At 39.5% G+C, this 14,506-nt stretch overlaps 1 protein-coding gene and 1 long non-coding RNA gene across 11 annotated transcripts in view; one reads left to right on the top strand and one right to left on the bottom strand.

Moving 5' to 3' along the window:
• MEF2A (myocyte enhancer factor 2A) overlaps positions 1–14,506 on the top strand; it is a 206,968-nt gene that overhangs the window by 94,209 nt on the left and 98,253 nt on the right. For all 9 annotated transcript variants that reach the window (XM_044979541.1, XM_044979551.1, XM_044979543.1 and 6 more), the window contains one exon: positions 5,439–5,646. In XM_044979541.1, coding sequence (XP_044835476.1) covers positions 5,593–5,646 — 54 coding nt within the window. In that variant the 5' untranslated portion in view covers positions 5,439–5,592. The remainder of the gene's footprint in view (positions 1–5,438; positions 5,647–14,506) is intronic.
• LOC123343941 overlaps positions 1–14,506 on the bottom strand; it is a 54,731-nt gene that overhangs the window by 11,289 nt on the left and 28,936 nt on the right. The window contains exons 3-4 of one of the 2 annotated variants that reach the window (XR_006572408.1): positions 14,118–14,163; positions 13,592–13,646 (exon numbers count right to left, since the gene is read on the bottom strand). The exons of the other annotated variant lie outside the window; for it this stretch is intronic. This is a non-coding gene — a long non-coding RNA (uncharacterized LOC123343941). Of the gene's footprint in view, positions 1–13,591; positions 13,647–14,117; positions 14,164–14,506 lie in introns of those variants that run through there. 2 annotated transcript variants of the gene reach the window in all.

Raw genomic sequence — 14,506 nt, 5'->3', positions numbered from 1 at the left:
TTACCTGAATTTATAAAATACTTCTAAAAATGATTTTTTAAAAACTAAAATATCTTAACTCTTGACCATTTTCATTTTCTCCTCCATAATTGCCTTAAGGTGAAAATAAGTTAATATAGTGCTGATCTGGTCCTTACAGGAGTACTTACATAGGAACATATCACATTTTTTAACATGTTAGGTAATTACATTTAATAAACTGAATCCTGTCACCATCAGTGGTGAGTTTGCCAGCAAATTAAATAACAAATTGCCCATTTTTTCCCCATTTTTGGAACTATGTGGCAAATATATATGTGTCTGTGGTTAAAAAAAAAAATCCTTTCAGATTCAAATGTTTCATATGTGGTATCAGTCCAAAAGTGCATTTTTTGTACTTGAGCAAAATCTTAATTTATTTTTTTAGTTACACCCTGTTCAAACCACTTTTTGACCTGACACTTAAAATTTTTTAATTACAGTCTTAGCACAGAAAGGAAGTCTTTTGAGAGAGACTGTGGCCGATCTAAACTGAAAGGTTATATTGGCATAATTACATCAATCAGGGGTTTGAAGTAAACTCCACACCCCTGACCAATATAGATATGCTGGGGGGAAAAAAACCCAATGTAGACGTAGGTATGTCGATAGAAGAAGGCTTCCATGGACATAGCTTCATTCAGGAAGGTGATGTTCCTATACTGACAGAAAAACTCCTGGTTGGTGTAGGCTGAGTCTTTACTACAGGGCTATGCTCGTGTAGTCTTCATAGTGTAGACATACATTGTGCCATAGGGTTGCAATATTGAGTATTTTATAGCTTCAGGCTTTACTAAAGTGCTGACCGTTATCACTGTGCATTACTTTATTAAACTCTCTATTAACTTTGACTGTGTGTACAAACTGATAACTTTTATATTACCTTTCACCGAAAGATTTCAACATTTTTTTTAATAAATATTAAGCCTCTACATACATGTGAGGTAGCTTCCTGTTTTACTGAGGTGCAGAAAGGCAGTCATTTGCTTAAGAGTCACATAAGAAATGCTTTGAGGAATTTGGTATAGAACTCAGAAGTTTTGGCTTCCCTTCCCCATGCTTGAATAGTGGAGAACATTCACTACATAATTTTCTTTACTTTCTCTTATATTTTGCCTCTTCTACCTTTTTGCTTTAAGAATATTTAATATTTTGTAGTGTGTAAGTATATTATTTAAACTACAAAATTAGTTCATTTTTGAGATTCTTAAAACACTTTTGTCCATAAGATCATTTCCACATAAATGACTGTTTTTATGAGCCTTGAGTTGTGCAAATCATCTGAAGTTGTCTTATTTGTTCTTTGTGTGTATTGTGGTACATTATAGTAAACTGGGATATTGGAGTTGTTCATTGACAAGTATAATCTGGAATCATGATGGTAAAGTACAAGTTCAAAGAAAACAGAAAGGAAGAAAAACAAGGTCAATAATTTTAAAATAAGAATTTTGTTAAACTTGTCTAATTTTGACCTCGGTCTTCACAGCTTTGTTTAAATGGGCAGCAGTATGGGCACCAGTGTAGTTTGATTTTGCTGAATCATTAAAATCATTTTTCTAAATAGCACAGATTTCATTAGTTAGTTTTAGAGTGATACATTCCTCCAGCATTTAGAAAACAATTGCAGATTTAGTAGTTTACATTAATCAAAGTTAGTGAGAACATGTGATTGATAGATTTATTTTTTTTTGCCTATGGCACACTATATTTTAAGACTGCTTAGCTACCAGTTGTGTTGGTCGTCAAATGAAGATATCAGTGTTTTTAGTGTACATTGTTTTTAAAAATGTTAAATTAAAACAAGACAAGTAGAAAGCTAGGAGACCCAGAATTAAGATCAGTTTCATATGAGATCATACTCAAAAACTATTCTAATCTTAATTTTGTCTCATTAGAGTTGCAAACGTAGTATTCTCTGATTGAAGCAGAAAATACTGCAGTTTTTCTTCTTTGCTTACACTGACCATTTTATTTTATGGAGTGCTTGATATTCATGTCAGTGTGAGATTTCACTTCTGTTGCCTTTCTACAGAGGTGAGGTAGTAGTAGTTGCTAGGGTGTGGTTCTATGACTTGTGAAAATGGAACCTTAACTTTGAAATGCCTGGGGTTTTAATGTTAATTTCATTTTTACCCTGTTTGAAATATAATGTGCTCTCTGATCATGGATATGTGCAGTGGTGCTGGAACATTTTTAATAGTGGGGTGCTGAAAGCCAGCCCTCTTACCCCTGTTTGTCCCCCGCCCCCAGCTGGGGCCAGGAGTAGGGCCGTGTCTCTGGAATGGAGGGGGGGAGGGGCTAGGACAGGGGTAAGGGGGCTGGGGCTGGCTGCCGGGACCCTGCATAAAACCTTGGGGTGCTGCTGCACCTTCTGCACCCTTAATTCCCACGCTATGGATATGTGTCTGCTAACTTAACTTCAGTATTATTACTTGGCCCAAATTTTTGTTCATAGCATGGGAGGGAGAAGCTTTTCACGATACAGGAGTATACCAAAGTGACTTTATGGTCACAACTGTGATTTTAGTGAGTTGTCTTCAGCAGCAGTTTCTTTGGAAGAAAATACTGTTCTCTTAAAGTGCAGTACAGAATATGTGACAGTGATGCAAATTTATAGATAGTCCACAGTTTGATTATTTGAGATATAATTAACCCATAGCATACAGGGTGATTCTGTTTTATCCTCTTAAGCAATGGGCCTAACATAGCCTTTGTGCCTCTTTGTGCTTATTATAAATTGTCTTCCATGTCTTTTGAGCATTCAGTGATACTCTAACAAGGAAGATGTCATTGATGTCAAATAAATATAAAATGACATCTTGTGCTCTTGTGATATTCTTCCATCCCCTTTTTAAGCTGTGTCAGCATCAGAATGTCATGATTCTATACTCTGCACAGAGTGAATACATAGTGAAGTGCAGTCTGTGACTAATCGCCTCTTTCTGTCACTACTTATTAACTGTGAGATGGTTTGTGGCATGGTTGCACCATTTTCTACACATGGCTCAAAGAATAAGGTATTTGTGACAGTCCTCTTACAATATATGTAGGGGTCAATTTCAAAAGGTATTTTGGATTGGAAGGTTGGAGAAGGTTACAAACCCAATACTATGACTATTTTGACCCCTTTCTTTGTCATTCGTATCAACTAATAGGTCTTCAGAATATGAGTTGTAGCCAAGTTCAAGTTTTTTGTTCTGAATTACATAAGCTGGGTATCGGAGAGACAAGGTGGGTGAGGTAATATCTTTTATTGGACCACTTTCTGCTGGTGAAAGAGACGCAGAGCTCTTCTTTAGATCTGTGTAGCTTGAAAGCTTGTCTCTTTCACCAACAGAAGTTGGTCCAATAAAAGATATTACCTCATCCATCTTGTGTCTCTGATATCCTAGGGCCAACATGGTTACAAAGACACTGCAAACAACAAGTTGGGTAATACATTGTAGTACACAATTAATATTGGAGAAGTTAAATCTGTTTTCCACTGGTCTCCTGTTACTTTGTCTTATATTATCCCACAGTTTAGTTGATTATGGGAGGATTTGGGGAGAAGCATCTTCAAAAGTTTACAGTATTAATGCATGGTTTTCCAAGACTTAGGTAATTGTCTATTTGTAATGCTTTGGTCCTTAAAAATAAATAATTTGTTCATGTGTGATAGTAAAATATTTAAGCGTCTGACTTCGTCGCCCTTTCAGTTTGTGTGCATCCACTGCAAATCTTTTTAAACATGAGGATTTGTTGTTGGTAATTGGCTTGTTAGTAGATGTGTGAAAAGTTGCAAGTTACTGTAGTGAACATAACCTTGAGATTTTCTCACCTATTCATCAACATCTCCATACTTTGTGAAATAATCCTTTGGGGAAATTAAATTGTAGTGGTGGATGAAGATACCAAAAATATGATTTATTTTTATATGGCACTCAAATTTCAAAGGCATACAATAGCCCCTGTCCTGAAGAATTAACCATCTACATAAAAACAAAAATAAGTGGCTTTAGTCCTTAGCGATTTGTCTTTACTAGTTTAATATCAGTCTTAGTCCTTTCATTTCAATTTTTATTTTTAAGCCTTTTTTCATTTTATATTTTTATTACTGCATTTTATCTTTTTAATTTTTTTCTTTTAGGTATACTCATCCTTGTAGTATCTGAATATTTTTAATCTATTACTCCAATTCTTACCTAATTGTTTTAATCTTTCCCTATGTTTATTAACATATTTTGGCAAAATGACTTCTGCAACAGAGTACCTATTCTTAATCCTTCCCTAGCTGACCACCTTACCAGCAAGTTTGATATGATTTCTTGCCTATGTATTTTGATTCTATAAATTATATTATCTGTGGCTTAAATATAAGCTCTTTGAAATGCAGGGCCTGTGTTTATGTATGCTGAGGAGCTCTAAAGAATAATGTTGCAAGAGACATGATTTGAATTTTGAAATTAATTGAGGCTAAAAAGGTAATCTTAAATTTTGTTTCCAACAGTCAGAGCTTGAATAATGATGGAAAATTTATTTTTTCAGATTGACTGCTTGTTCAAAAGGTGAAATAACACCAAACAACCTTAAGCAAGACACCATGCCAGGGATCGGCAACCTTTGGCACACAGTCCGCCAGAGTAAGAACCCAGGCGGGCCTGCCACGTCCACAGGTTCGGCCGATTTGCGGCTCGCACTGGCCGCGGTTTGCCGTTCTAGGCCAATGGGGGCTGCGGGAAGCGGCAGCCAGCACATCCCTCAGCCCGTGCTGCTTCCCGCAGGCCCCATTGGCCTGGAACGGTGAACTGCAGCCAGTGGGAGTTGTGGTCGGCCGAACCTGCGGACGTGGCAGGTAAACAAACTGGCCCGGCCAGCCGGGGGCTTACCCTGGTGGCCCATGTGCCAAAGATTGCCGATCTCTGCATTATGCTTATATAAATTTTACAAAGAGCATAACTTAAAGGGTTGTCACATGTCTGTGGCTAAATATTTTTAAAAAGTTACCTTTTAAAAAAAAAAGGTTAAATTTCCCAAAACCCTAGATGGTGATTCTCAGAAGTTAATTTTTTGGGCGCCCCAGGTTTTAACTGCTCAATTGTAGACATCTTGAACGAGACTTATTTTTTTCAGAGAGTGTTGAGCACCCTCTGAAAATCAGTCCTTTTTTAAACATGTCCCAGTGGAGGATCCAAAATCACTGATCACTTGACTCTTGGCCATAGGTTCTGTGAAACAGCTCAAATGCTTAATTTACAGTCATTGCTTGCTTTTGCTTGGTATGATAGTAATGGACAGGATGTCTGATTAGAGAGAGATGAGTTGGTTCATCTTTACAAGAATTGCTTTGAATGTGCAAACACAGTTTTTGATGTGAAATTGTCTGTAACTTTGAAAATATTGAAGGCACAAAATTATTTCAGTATTTCTTTTTATTTTAGGTTTTTGTAACAAGAAGCAGCAACCTTTTCATCGGGTGGAAGACGAAACAGTGGAAAAGAACTGTGTACCATGTGTTAGTATATTGAAGAGTGAGAATTCTTGGATTAGTGTGGTTTTGGATTGTAAAAAGGGAAAAGAAAGGAGAGAGTGAAAATGGGGAGGAAGAAAATACAAATCACAAGAATAATGGACGAACGGAACAGACAGGTGAGAAACGAAGCTTCCACATGAACAAGTTCATGATAAATTCTCTTAAAAATGGGAATGGAAAAGTTGTAAATGGGTTTTTAGCCAAGTAACACAAGTTTCTTCTGGCCCCTGGGCTTTGTCTTTCTGTGTCTGTGGATAGCACATTGAAGGCATTACCAGAATAGAAATTTAATATTAATGTTTGACTTTAGATCAAGGATCCGCAACCTTTCAGAAGTTGTGCCAAATCTTCATTTATTCACTCTAATTTAAGGTTTCGCATGCCGGTAATACATGTTAACATTTTTAGAAGGTCTCTTTCTATAAGTCTATAATATATAACTACACTACTGTTGTTTGTAAAGTAAATAAGGTTTTTAAAATGTTTAAGAAGCTTCATTTAAAATTAAATTAAAATGCAGAGCCCCCCAGACTGGTGGCCAGGACCCAGGCAGCATGAGTGCCACTGAAAATCAGCTCGTGTGTCGCCTTCGGCACCCGTGCCATAGGTTGCCTATCCCTGCTTTAGATAATTGCAATATTTATTTGGGAAGAAATAGTTGTCAATTTGTTTTACAATTGCTGTATAACTAATAGCCTTGCTAAAATGGTACACTGGGGCTTGCATGCTGATAGACTGGTTTGAAGATGTTTGGAAAAATCTTTTTTTCTTTATGCTACTGCTATTTGGTGGAAAGAGCAACCCTTGTAGTTAATTATCTTGTAGCTGCAGTTGTTTGTGTCTCCATATTAAACTAATTCAGAAAGGATATGTTGAAACTATTTGCTGCTGCCTGTAGGTGAAACAAATCAAATAATCAACTATGATTTTAGATATTGTGCTGATCCCTGCTTACATGCATATGATTGCAAGTTGTCTCTGAAGTAAACAACTCCACAAGGGATAATTTCCTCGAAAATTGAAGGGTGTAAAAGGCATGACTACAAATAAAAGTATGTTGAACTGTGTGTTCTTTCACTCTGAGAATGGTATAGTAAAAATAAATTAGTTACTTCTCATTCACATTTTTGTATAATAAAAGAACATGGAAGCATTCAGTGAAATTGAAAAAGGGGCAAATAGAAGACTGATAATAAGAATTCTTTTTCCACGCACAGTTAGCCTGTGGAATTCATTGCCACAGTATGTCATTGAGGAAAAGTAGGATTCAAAAGGGGATTAGACATTTATATGAATAACAGGAATATCCAGAATTATCATAGTTATATGCCTGCAGGATTTCTGGCACCTCTTTTGAATACTGTGTTAGATATGGATCATTGGTCTGAACCAGTATGGTAGACTTCTAGGTAGGCAGTAGGTTCTGAGCCTGGGGAAGAGTGAGTAGGCCTTCTAGGCAACCCTTACAGCTTGCTTGCATGAGAAACTTATACTGGTATAATGTAAATTGTGAATTTTAACTGCTGTAATTTTACAGGTATAACTCCCATGTGGACATTCTTAATCTGGTATGAAAGGGATTTTTTCCGGTTAATTTTGTCACTTTCTGGAGGTGCTATAAGCTAAACTGAAAAAGCCACATTTATTTTGGAATAAGATTGTCCACACAGAGATTTTATACCAATATGACTTAACTATAATGGTATAATTATACTGGTATAATGAAACAAAAATTCTCATGTAGATGAGCCTTAAGGTGAGATCCGGTTTCAACTCTAGTCCCCTCCTCACCCTGTCACTACCCTGGAGATCCTCAAGAAATTGCAGTTTCATAAATCAGCCTAACACTACTACAGATACAACACTATAAAACTGAAGCTGAAAATTCTTGTTCATGCTATGATTGGTACAACTTGTTACCGAGTGTGTTCCAGTTAAACACTTCAGTTTAGGTTGTCTCTGTTATGGTACTTCTACCACATGTGGTACTTTCCCCAACCCAAATGGGGTTCTGTCTAATGGGTGGGTGGTAAGTGTGGAGAACACACACACTCATATTCACAGTTACACTGGAGTATTTTTTAACTATTCTAATTTTGGGGGGTTCATCTAGGATTCTTGTAAACTTTTTTGGATAGTCCTAGATGTAAATGTTACAAATTACACTGACCATTAATTGCAAGGAAGGTACCATCTGAACTTGAACAAAAGCCAAAGGTTGTGTTTGATTAGCTGCAATCACATAACTATTATATGTTTAGATGTAGATAAATCACTTAAGTACACATATTAAAGTACACTAATGACTTCTGGTTGGTCATTTTCATTTTGTTCATCTTGTTTGAAATCCTAGAGGAGTTCTAAGTTAACTTACGTCTCAGTTCTTGCTATCAAATTTGTGCCAACCAACCTTGCTTCTTGTATAACCATGAATAAGCCATACTCTCAGTCCTAATACTTTTCTAGATTCTTTACCTCAAAAGCAATGCAAGCTAAGATTTATTATTACATGGGAGACTAGTTGGCTTCTGCCTTCTTGTATTGCTTATGTTCCAAACATTAGCCACTTGTATGTTTGCCTTTGTTGATGCTAAATATAGATGGCGAAGCTCTGACTCTCGGACTAATTTCTTGGCTGATCTTTTGGCTGGCCTCTTCAGTTGGCTCTAGTGCTATTTTGTTCTAGTGACTAGGAAAATGTCTTAGGCTTTGGTGCAAGGCTAGACTCTGACTTGATTTCTCCTTGTTCCACATGCTCCATGCTAAAGTAACTCTTGTAGTCAAGCAACTCAGTTCACCTACATCATATTCCAGCTCACACCAGTGTGCCATATGAAGCATAGAATATATTGTATATATGAATTTGGGTTCTGAGTAAGCTATTTCTTCTAAATAATGAAGGAATCTAGGACTCATTTTACTGTAACCTGAGAGCGTAGTGCAGTAGTTAACTGCCATGTTTGTGTTCTTTCTCTGTCATAACTAGCTAGCAAATCACTCATGAACATGTATATTAAATTCTGATGTGGCTGTTTAATGCATTTTCATTTAGAAACATGAGTAGAGCATAGTAGTGCTTTACTTACCTGGCCCTGGTTTTATAACTTCACAGTGGGGAAAGTCCTTTGTCTCTTCAGAAGTGTTTCTTTTTATATAGGATTATAACTGAGCTCAAAACAGAATATACAAACTAACTATTACTCTGGGGGATTATAATTAACATGAGATGCTCATTGTAGTAATTAAGAACTCTTATCTGCTTACATGAGCTATAAGGCATTTGTATTCATTAAGCTGAAGAGAATAAAGTGCAGTACATTAGATATCAAACTGAATGTTACTTTTGTTACCAACCTCTTCATTAATCAATACCGGAATCACTTTGAAGAACCTTTTAACCTTCCTGTGTTAAGATAGTAGAAACATGTTTTGTGGAATATTTATGGTTTGTAAACATCAGAAAAACAGAACTTTTTTTAAAAGGACACTTAAAAGTAAGGAATTAGTATTCTGCCATTTCAGATTTGTTATTACAAGTTGAATCTTTATCTATTTATTATTTGCATGACAGTAGTGGCTAGAGTGTTAGGCATTGTACCAACACATAGTAAGAGATGGTGTTCACCTTCGTTTATCTTCTCACCCACTACCTTCTCAACTTAAATTATCAACTCTTCAAAGTAAAGTGACTTGCCTAAGGTCACGTGGGAATTTATCTACTGAGCCACATAGCCTCTCAAGGCAATGCAAATATTCCCAAACCCTGTTGAGCTTGCCTTCTGTCTGACAAAGAGTAACAGCAGAAAGATACAGACCTGCTGTTTTTCTAGTAATTATCTTTGCAGTGTCAGAAGAAGAGGTACTGGAACAAATGATACTTTAAAAAAAATAGTGTCACTGGGCCAGGAACTGTAAATTCCATAGTTCTGAAAGAGCTTAATTATGAAGTAGTTGAACTCCTTGCAAAAGAGTACAATATCTTATTAAAAATAGCTACTGTATCTGAGAACTGGGAGGTAGCAAAAGTTATACCTTTATTAAAAAAGGCTGTAGGGCAGTGTTTCCCAAACTTGGGACACCGCTTGTGTAGGGAAAGCCCCTGGTGGGCCAGGCTAGGCTGATTTACCTGCCATGTCCGTAGGTCCGGCCAATCGCAGCTCCCGTTGGCCGCGGTTTGCCGCTCCAGGCCAATGGTAGCCGCTGGAAGCAGCGGCCAGTACGTCCCTCAGCCCGCGCTGCTTCCAGCAGCCCCCATTTGCCTGGAGCGGCGAACCGCGGCCAGTGGGAGCCGCGATTGGCCGGACCTGTGGACGGGGCAGGTAAACAAACCGGTCCGGCCCACCAGGGACTTTCCCTACACAAGCGGTGTCCCAAGTTTGGGAAACACTGCTGTAGGGTAATCTGAAGAATTACAGACAAATAAGTCTTACATCTGTACCTGGTACATGGGTTGAAATGATTATTTAAAAATACAATAAAAAAACAGTTGGAAAATCATGATGTGATAAGAGTCCAACCAGCATGGTTTTTGTAGAGAAATATCCTGTCTCATCTACTAGAAATCTTTGAACATGTCAATAAATTACTGGATAGAGGAGCACCATCTGACATAAATTGAATTAGACTTTAGAACTGGAGGGAGCCTCTCTACTACAACATAGCCAGGTATGTGTTATGCTGTATTTTACCAAGGCTTTTCATCAGTTGAGTTAAAGTAGAGGCAGTCCTCGACTTTCTCTGACTTTCGAGTTACGACAGACGCTTCTGTAATGACACCCTGATTCGACTTACGACTATAGGTTTCACGTTTATGATGCTTGGTCCCGCAGTAGATTGCAGTTCGGAGTTACGACGTTCTGACTTACGATACAATTGTAAGGCACCAATTGTGTCATACGTCTGAGGACTGCTTGTAACTCAATTGAGTTAACACGATTGAAAAGCTCACTCTTTTTGCATGTCAAGAAAGGGCCTGCGATTCTTCCATGCAAGACTCTGCCATACCACTTTTGGGAAGTTTAATGTGGCATTCTCTACTCCCTTGCCTCTTCCTTCCCTATTCCAAGAACAGCTTTGTTCTGTCTGGAAGTGGAGGTGCTGGAATACCAGAAGACTGTTCTTGCAGTATTTTTGCCCTGGTCTAGAAGCAGGAAGCACTTGAGCTCTGTCTAAAACTTGTTCTGTTTTTTTTTCCAGGGAATTTTTTTTATTTTCTCCCCCCTCCCCCCCACTAAAGAAATCCTGGCTGGATAAGTAGGACTTCTTGGGAATACTGTGAAACTGTCTAGTGCTTCAATAGGATTGATTTATGTGTGGTGCTCAGTATTCTATTTTTCTGTAGCTAGGCATAAATCTTGTAAAACAGATCTTAAAACTATTTTGTCCAATTCTCCACACAGTATATCTTTCTGGATAAGTCTGATTTTACCCCACCCTGTTTGTTTATACTCAAGACCTTTCAAATAATTGTTCATCTAAATGTGTGTGATTTGGAAATACACATTCAAATAAGTATGTGTAAAAATTAAACATTGGATTAGTAGAATTAAGATCACATGCATTATATGTATCTTAGTGTCGCTTTAAGTTATATTCCATCTAAAAATGCATAAAAAGAAAATTAAACTTAACACCCTTTTAAAAGATTGCTATTTTTATGTCTCAAAGTTAGAAAAGGAAAACAATCAGTTAAGGCTTCAACAGCATTCTTTAAGCACTATATGTATGTAAAACATTGAAAAAAATATACTATTTTATTAGAAGGCCCTACAATACTGAGTAACTTTTCAGATGCATAATGCTGTATTCTTTAAACACAAACATATAGGCATAGACCAGGGGTCGGCAACCTTTCAGATGTGGTGTGCCAAGTCTTCATTTATTCACTCTAATTTAAGGTTTCACGTGCTGGTAATACATTTTAACATTTTTAGAAGGTCTCTCTCTATAAGTCTATAAACTATTGTTGTATATAAAGTAAACAAGTTTTTTAAAATGCTTAAGAAGCTTCATTTCAAATTAAATTAAAATGCAGATCTTATCAGTTTAGTGCAGTGGTTCTTAACCTGGGGTGCACGCACCCCCTGGGGAAGGGCCGGTGCAACGATATTTTGCGCCCTAGGCAAAACTTCCACCTTGTGCCCCCCACCCCCCGCACATCAGTTCATTGAGGGGCAAATCCCAATGAGCCTTTATAGACCCCAGGGGCTGCTCCCCAGACCACGTTCCCCCCTCCCCACCCCCGCACTCCGCTGGAGGGTGCACAGCCCCCCCACAAGCCCTCCCCACCCCACCGGCCCCAAGTCCACTCACTGGCTTTGCCAGGCTTAGGCTGCTGCAGCAGCTCGGCAGGGAGGAGCTGCCTTCCAGAGGCACCGGAAAGCCCGCTTGCGGCAGCAGCGAGCCCCAGCCATGGAGAAGCTGGCGCGGTGCAGGGGTGCAGCAGCAGTGCCACTAGCAGGGAGCAGCCATGACCCCCCCCCACCCCTCCTGCCCAGGCTGCGGCCCAGCACCCCCCAGGGGGCTCCTGCAGGCTGCAGTGGATGTATGTGGGCGCCAGCCCCCTTGCGCCCCCCAGCTTCCCCCTCACCTAGGGTTACCATATTTCAAAAATCAAAAAGAAAGGAGAGCCCTAGTCCCGCCTCTAGCCACTCCCTCCCACTTCCCATCCCGACTGCCCCTGTCAGAACCCCCAACCCCGCCTTGCTCCTTGTCCCCTGACTGCCCCCTCCTGGGACCCCTGCTCCTAACTGCCCCCAAGAACCCCACCCCATACCTAAGCCTCCCTGTTCCTTGTTCCCTGACTGCCCCTTCCTGAGACGACCCCCGCCTCCAGACCCTTCCTGTCCCATGACTGCACCAAACTTTATCCACACCCCTGCCCCCAGACTCCCACATCCCATCCAACCACTCCCCACCCCCTGACAGGACCCCCAGAACTCCCAACCCATCCAATCCTCTCCCTGCTCCCCAACTGCCCTCCCCCCCCTTTACCATGCCCATGGCAGTCAGACGCTGGCTCCACGTAGAGGCAAAACTCCACATGGAGTGCTGAGGCAGCAGGAGGGGGGAGCTGTAGGAGGGGCAGCAGCGGCTCATACTTCGGGGAGCTGGGGAGCGTGCCTGCCCAGGCTATGGCCCGGTGCCCCCTCCCCTTGGGGGGGGGGGGCTTCCGCAGCAGATGCATGCGGGCAGCGGTCCCCGCGCACCCCCCCGCTTGCCGTGCTCGGGCACTGCAGCTCCTGGGACTGTGAGCCACTGCCCCTCCCACAGCAGGCTTGGCCCCACGCCCTGGCGGGTCTCACTCTTGGGAGCTGAAGAACCCGAGTGTGGTAAGGGGAGAGCTGGGGGGGCATGCCTGCCGCTGGTCTGGGATCCCGGCCGGCAGCCCCGCTCAGCCGCCTGCCAGCTGAGTGAACAGAACCCCAGGCCAGCAGGATGCTGAGCGGGGCCGGCGGCCGGGACCCTGACCAGCAGCTGCGTGCCAGGCAAAATCGGCTCGCGTGCCAAAGGTGGCACGCGTGCTGTAGATTACCGACCTCTGGCATAGACATTAGTGAGCTAAACATTTCTCCAATGTAAGCTTTCCACAGTGAGCCTGAATCTGATTAGAAAATACTTCTGGCTTCCTGGGCCTTTAAAATCCAAAGAAATTACCCCAAATATGTTAAGAATATTGAAGTGTTTTATACAGAAACAGATGTATATATCAATATCTGGATACTAGGCAACTTTGCAGTGCAAAAATTGGGTGATTGTGTCTAACTGGCCATTTGCAAGTAGTTGTTGAATACACGATTTGCCTATGAACAGTGATATTTCTAGAGCCTACTAAAAACTTGACCATGTAACAATATTTAAGTTTGAATACACTAATTTTATTCTGATATTTTATCTTTATTTTCATACATTTAAATGGAATATTGTTTTGCCATTTTGTTGACATTGTTTTAAATGTGGTCTCTGTGTTCATGTTAATATTGTAAGTCACCTTAAGACATTCTGTATTAAAAATAACTTAGTATCATCTTGAAATAGTGAAAATCTAGATGAAGGTTACTCACTATTGTGTTAAAGTAGTAGTATTTTCATGAGCTTATTGGTTGTCATCTGTGTCCTATTGGGAACAATTGTCATCATGATGATAGTTAGAAAAAGTACAGTACGCACAGCATTTAAAACCAAACAAAATTTTTAATAGATTAAAAAACCTATTATGACAGCCTTAATTTACATTAATCTTACTGTCTACAAAATGGAGCTTCACCACCAATAAAGCTGCTTGGTTTTTATGCTAAGTCCCTCCATTAATATTTAATTAGTATTGTATGACACACGTATTTGACGAACTTGAACCAATTTTCAGTTTTAGAAATATAATTTATCTAATAGTTTGTGAAATTTCATCATGATGCAATTTGAAACTAAGATGAGCCTGGAAAAATCAGGAGTTGTAATGGGAAAAACAATTCAGTCCTGCTTGGTGCCATTATAATTATTTCTCCTAATTGTAAATTGTTATCTGGATCACATGAAATTTGGTGATCTAGGAAGAATGACTAGATCATAACTTCTGATTGATGCTTACCTAATTTGCAGGCTATTACTGTTTTGCAAGGTGTATCTTGCATGACCTTTTTAAAAAAACAAAAACAAATATCCAAATGCATCAAAAACTTCATTTTGGGAAGAGGGGAATAAAGACAAGGTATTATCCAGTACAATACATTTGAGTGTTAAAATTGTTTTCTATTTAAAATAGTGAAAATTGTGTATTAATGTAAGTAGTTTCCTGTAATTTTGTTGTTCTAAAGCTTTCGAAAAGTAATTCTTATACAAAATCATTCAGAAGCATGTGTTGTAGTCACTACCCTTTCCTTCCTTTCATTTTGTTTCACTTTCTGTTGTGTATCTATTTCTTTCCACCTCCCTTGTTCATTTCCTTCTATTGCTTCATTTTTAAGAATTAAGCAGCTG

The sequence above is a fragment of the Mauremys mutica genome, chromosome 11 (assembly GCF_020497125.1).
Source record: "Mauremys mutica isolate MM-2020 ecotype Southern chromosome 11, ASM2049712v1, whole genome shotgun sequence".
NCBI lineage: Eukaryota > Metazoa > Chordata > Testudines > Geoemydidae > Mauremys > Mauremys mutica.
The sequence above is the reverse complement of the archived record's forward strand: the minus strand, read 5'-3'. Positions and strand labels throughout refer to the sequence as shown.